The sequence below is a fragment of the Nesoenas mayeri genome (genome assembly GCF_963082525.1).
Source record: "Nesoenas mayeri genome assembly, chromosome: 2".
In the NCBI taxonomy this organism is placed as follows: Eukaryota; Metazoa; Chordata; class Aves; order Columbiformes; family Columbidae; genus Nesoenas; species Nesoenas mayeri.
The window spans coordinates 36918931-36925297 of NC_137543.1; the positions used below are offsets into that span (position 1 = coordinate 36918931).

Here is a 6367-nt window from a genome sequence, read left to right on the forward strand (position 1 = left end):
TCTGCTTTTGGCCACCCCCATATCTTGCATGAACTCTGTGCTCTAGTTAGTAGAGATGCGAATGAGCTTTCTTGCTAATCCAGTCCATAAAGCAAGTGTTCAGACTTGGGGGCGGGGCTTACAAAGAAATAAACAGCTTTTAAGCAGTTACCCTTACTTTGATAAAGGCCACAGGTGGTGCTATCGATACAGCCAAGCAAAGTCAAAGAAGAATAGAATACCACATTCACATTTTTTTGTAACGCTTAAGCAAGTTAAAAACAGCAGAAAATGGAAGTGAATGGAAAAGATATTGACTTTCTATGGTAATTGTGTCTGCACTTCCTTTTGACTTTTTCTGATGAAGCAGCCATAGAATGTTGTTTTTCTTTTCCTGAAAGAAAGGAAATCACATAACCTTATCAAAAAATGCAGCCAGCTAAAACCCTTCCCTTCCATTCATTTAAATCCCTTTAATAAAATATAAATGCAATTATGCAAACCATTATGAAGTCACCAATCATTACTGTAATTGAGATACACATGTACGATATTTAGGGAGTTGGACTCAATGATGCTTATGGATACAGTCCAACTTGAGATATTCTATGATTCTGTGATATATACACACACACAAAACCAACACACACGTGTTGTTACTGTATCAAACTACATCCATAAAAGGTAATTTAAAAGTGGCTCTTTTGTGAAAGGCCCAACACCTAATTTCATCATCTAACATAACCATTTGAGGAGTTTCAATTCAGGACACAAATACTTTATTGCTGGTCAGGGTTAGCAACATTGAATTTGACTAAAGTTTACCTGGAGTCTCAATTACTATTAATCACTCATCCAACTAATTAGGCTGCTCAACAATCAGAGAAATATCTACTGAGCCAGGAGAGAGGAAAGGCTCAGTGCAACAGGGAAATCCCAATCCTGAGGAGCCACACAGCCTCTGAGGAAGCTGGGCAACAAAACTTATAAACAACAATCTCTTTATGCCCACTGAAAAGCAAGGATTCGGCTTCCCTTAACAAGCTACACATTTAAAGAAAATGAACCCTTGTTGCACTCTAGTGTAAGCAGAAGAGAGGGGAGAAGATAGTGCAGTAGGATCTAATGGAATTAAACTCAGATTTGAGAGTTAACTGGCAGAAACGTATATACATTCACAGACAAGACTCTGCAAACCACACTACAGTCTACATAATAACCTATCTTTTTTTTCTCCTCCCCAGCTGCTTCAGGATCTAACCAGTCACCCCAGCTGAGGCCATGGGGTTTTGGAAGGCTTACACAAGTGCTAACATCTGCTTCTATTCCCATCAACGTCAAATTTGTCAGAACACGAAAACAGCACCAGAAAAACAATCCCTGTCATAGAAAAATAAACTCTACTTCCATGGATATCCCCTGAAGTACCAAGTGTAGCAGATCTATTAAATTTCCAATTGTATTCCAAAATAAAATTTCCTTCCCCCAACCCCCCCCCTCCAAAAAAAAAAAAGAAAAAAAGTTATACATTTACCTACTATTGTGCCTAGCCTATTTCCCTGCAGTGTACCTACATTCTAAAAGTTTTTCATAGTCTGGTTTACCTTTACTGGCCAGTCAGCGTAAAGCACAATCATAAAAATTAAGCCTTACCCTAAGTTACAACGTGACAAATTAAGCCATTCACTTTTTCGCAAATCTTTACTATTAAATACTTTTTAATTTCTCAGCAGCTTTTACCTTCAGTTTTACTGGTCTCTTTACTACTGCTATGTTGAGGGTTCAGGTGAACATTCTGATTTATGCAATGAATTAAACAAAACTTATTTTTTAAAACATTTATTAAAAAGTCAAGTATATTACCCAGCATAAAATCATGGATCAATGAGAATCTTGGAAAAGTTTATGTAGTTTTACACTAGTTAGCTAACTGTGCTTACAGAGCAAAGTAGGAAATTTTCATTATGTTTACACAGAGCATATGAAATATAAACACTCATTTGCTGTAAATAATGAAATAGATAGAGCACATATTTATAAAGTCACAAAATGTTTTTTAAAAGCGTCTTTACCATGAACACTCAAGGCAATAGTAATGATTCAGTTGGATAATGTAATTATTTTAGACAGAGTATCCACTAATTGTTGCTTTTTCTCCAGAAAGTGCATTTTGGTTAATCCACAAATAAACTGATTAAATAATTAATTCTCAAGATTCTCCTTTATCCCTGCAAGTACAGCTTCTCTTTCATTGAAAGACAAAGATTTTGCCATAGGAAGATTATATGATCACCAGAGAGGTCACTCAGCAGCAGAAAAATCCCAATTGCTAATTTAGCCATTAAAGTATCAATAGTTTATAACAGAAACCTCATATTACAGCTCATTATAAACTCCATCTGTAGACACAGTTTTCAAAGATGCTTTAGCACCTTGGGTAAATTCCTCCTTCATAATGTTTCTTTAAGAAATGTTAAATGCTAACAAGAAGAAAAGCTCTGGTGTTGCAATGACACTCCAAATGTTATCGTGAAATGTCTGAAGGAAAAGTTTAAGCCTTTCTCCATAATTTCCTGTGCACGGCTCCTCCCTCCAACATTGCTGTGACTACTGGTGGATTCAAGTTTATCCACCTCATGTATGTTTACATACCTCAATCAAATGGGCCCAAAGTTGTTATTGCTCAGTGTTACTGATGTCTCAACATACTGTGCAACTACAGTTTACTACTGAAGATTCAGGAGATCCGAAAGAATAATAATATTAATACAACCAGACCTTTCCACTCAGATTTGATCTGTGATGAACACAGATTAAAAACAATACACTGTTATTTACACAGCCTAAAGCCAAAAAGAAGAGGTGAACGAACTTCATGTGGGCTAACTATTCAGCTACATCCACCTAATAAAATAAAGAATATATTAAATCTTCTGCTTTGCACGTAAAAGCCTTGTAGACTTTTGACAGAGAACACAAACCAAACTGCTTTCCACACTGACGGTAACTGGATGATGACGAATCACAGAGTAGAGGAACAAAACTACTTTTAATAACCAACCAGAAATCTGTCCTCAGTGAGACGCTCCTTAATTCCAATATAAACTGAAGAATCTGAATACACCTAACATATAACATACATGATTCCAGTGCAGGGAAACCAAAGCATTTCCCATGTTGACAGACACCAGCAAAGTCACTGCCTCATCATGATCTCTTGATTCTCCAGGAGGCCCCAAGCCGTACCTGGCAAAGCCCCATTTCCCCAACATGACAGGGGCCTCCTCCTCCCACCACTCAAAAATCAGGGTTACACTTCACTTCCACTCCTGTCTGTGTTACATACTGCCCATTGCAACCATGTAACTTTTCCTCAGACAAAGGGGTCGTGCATGTTACCAATTCACGTCACAAGATCTTATGAAGTACTCAGGAAAATCATGTGTATGATGAACACCATGCTTCCACACAAATCCCACTTTCCCACACAAGAACAACTGATTCAAGGAAACTGAATTTTTCTGTTCCTTAATTTACGTGCCTCCTCAACGTGGCATGTAAATTTCCACAAAGTGCAAACTGCAGTCCAAATCGGTGAAGAGTTCACTCTCTTGCTCACCACTACTATGCAAGTGCTAACGTAATTTTACATATGAACCATACACATCATAAAAGATTACATTCTGTAACCCCACAGAAGAAATAAGCTCTAACCCTGAAATCACAGGGGTTTTTTCACTTATCTAAGTGAATACTCTGTTCCTATTACCTACTACAGTGAAAACTGCAGGTGCTCTGTATGAACTGTTATGAAGACTATAAACAGCTTCAGCTTCTCAGTCATAAATGAAACACAGTTTCTACCACAATGGGCTCCACTGATGGCGTTGAGGCGACCTGGAAGCCTAACTCTTAACTTTCATTGTAACTTCAACCCCTCGGGCTGCCTCTACTTTAACAAGATGTCTTGGAAAACAGGACAGGGCTTGGGCAGAGAAACAGTCAACGCTAAGACCCCACACTGTTGTGGGTGGTGGGGTCACTTCAGACTGCCTCTACTCTGCTCCTAGGAACTGCACACTCATTAGCAGCTGGATGTGCTCCTACAGAAAACCTTCCAGTTCACAGATACCCTAAAGGAACCCAGGCTCTGTGTCCAAGACCACCTCATGAGGTGAATCAAAATAACCTGGGACAGTGTTTGTGTCTCAGAAGAGGTGGTCCTAGGTCTGACAATGGTTTTAAGAAAGGGAACCATAAGCCTAGGACACCTAAATGAGAGGATCTAGCCTCCGGACCAAGAAGAAACCATAAGAAAAATTCCAATGATGGCTTTAATGGCTTACATAAAATAAATATGATGGTGTCCGTACTGGCCCTAGTCCACTGGCCCTCAGAAATCCACCATCACAGCTGCTCTCAACAGCAGTCCGAGTGGGCAGACCAAAAGAAAGCTCAGGAGCTGTTTCCTCAAACCAAGCCTGAGGTACAGTTAAAATGCATGACATTTCCCTGGGAAGGATTGACTTCTCTGAACCATCACTTGAACCCTGTTCACAACCATGAATATGCAAAAGTTCACGTACAACCAGGTATTTAACACCAGCCCTCCTCCTTTTCTCCACATTATTTAGATCATCTTGATCCAAACTGCAAAAAGACTTATCACTAAATTCAGTATACGGATGCAACTTCAAATATGTACAGAGTCTGCTCTTCAGAAGGAGCTGAGCACTTACTGCTGGAACACCAGTATCTGTTATGCCTTAAACTGTTGAGTCCAAAATTACAGATATTACAAATCTTTGAATTTTCTGAAATGATTTAAGACTCTGACATACACCAAACTTGGGGCTTAAGATAAAATATTGAAGAGCATTCCCTTAGGATAGGTATTTTTTTACAACTGGTAAAATCTGATGGTTAAATGGAAGCAAGTAAAATATAATCGCGTGGCCACTTTCTCAAATGTACATGTTAAAGCTTTTTTTTTTTAATAGAAAACACATTGGACCATTTACCATTTTCATGGTTCTGCTGAGGACAAACATATGGAGAAAATAAGCTACTCTGTAGATCTTATTTCACTCCAGTGTCTGTGCTTTTATTCTCCCTGTCACAGCCAAGTTGAGAATGTCCTCTTTCATGATAATAAGCAGAAAGTTCACAGATCTCAAGGCAGCAAAGCAGGAAGTTTGAAGTTCGAAGGATTCCCCCTCTTCAGTGAGACAGGGGAAAGAAACGTTTGAGGAGGCTACTGTGAAACCTTTCTCAAACTTAAGCATCTGATTTAGACATAGTTATCTCAACAGGGTCCTAAAGGGATGCTACCACGGCCATGCACAAATGAAACCCTGTCAGCATTTCTGTAATACTATGTCACTTCGTTTTTTTGAGAGAGTGAAAACTCCTGCCTTTCTGACTAGAGTATTACCTGCCACAAATAATCCTATCAACACTGACAGACAGATGTAGAAAGATGCTAAAACTGCTGCAACTCAGCTCTCACCAGAACGCGCTACCTTCCCAGCTGACCCTGCATCACAAGACAGGAGGGAATGCCACATGTGGCTTTAACGCCAAGCAGCTGCTCCACTCCAGCACCCCCTCCGGCCTCCTCCTCACCCCCCGCACCGCTCTGCTTCAAGGACTATCCCAAGTAAGGGGGCTGCGGCGCCCTGCCATGAACACGAGCCCCCACATGCCCGGCAGACCTGAACCCAAACACACTATCCCTTCAGCCTCCGTGTCCGGACAAGTGGGATCAGGCTCTCCCAGGAGAGCACCTGGGCTGGTGGAACACACGACCCGTCTCCCCAGCCATTTCAAAACCTGTTCCTCTCCCTCCCTTTCAAGCGGCCGCCCCGCAGAGCTGGGGACGGACAAGCCTCTCCCGGCGGCGGGTCCCGCCGCAGCCCGCCTGCTCCCCACCGTGGGCGCCGCCGTTCCCGGGGACAAGCGCGGCCCCACGGGGCCGTGGGGCGAGGCGAGGCCCCCTCTCCGCTCCGCTCACCGACACCAGGAACTCCAGCGTTCCCACGTAGTCCCGCTCGGTCTTGAGCAGCTCGTTGAGGACGCAGACGCGCAGGCGAAGCTGCTTCTCCAAGTCCTTCCCGCTTTCCCCCTTGCCTTCCCCTTTGCTTTCCTCGGTCATGGTGCAGCGATGGGGAGCGGTGCTCCCAGCCCGGCGCCTTTCCCGGCTGCAGGCAGCGCTGCCCGAACGCCCCGGCACTGCGCTGCGGACAACAAAAGACCCCGCTAAGTTACATAGCGGGGCCGGGCTGCGGCCGGTCCCCAAGTGGCGCAGCAGCCTCAGCCCCTTCTCACCCAGCTCCGGCAGCGGCCCGAGGTCCGGAGGCGAGGAGCCAGCCCCGTCCGCGCTGCTTTC

At 42.9% G+C, this 6367-nt stretch overlaps 1 protein-coding gene across 1 annotated transcript in view; it reads right to left on the bottom strand.

Annotated features, from left to right (window-relative positions):
• PREX2 (phosphatidylinositol-3,4,5-trisphosphate dependent Rac exchange factor 2) overlaps nucleotides 1–6133 on the bottom strand; it is a gene marked incomplete at both ends in the record, with an annotated part of 173024 nt that extends 166891 nt beyond the window's left edge. Inside the window, one exon of the mRNA XM_080338602.1 lies at nucleotides 5993–6133. Within this exon, the coding sequence (XP_080194728.1) occupies nucleotides 5993–6133 (141 nt within the window). The remainder of the gene's footprint in view (nucleotides 1–5992) is intronic.
• Nucleotides 6134–6367: the final 234 nt, after the last annotated feature.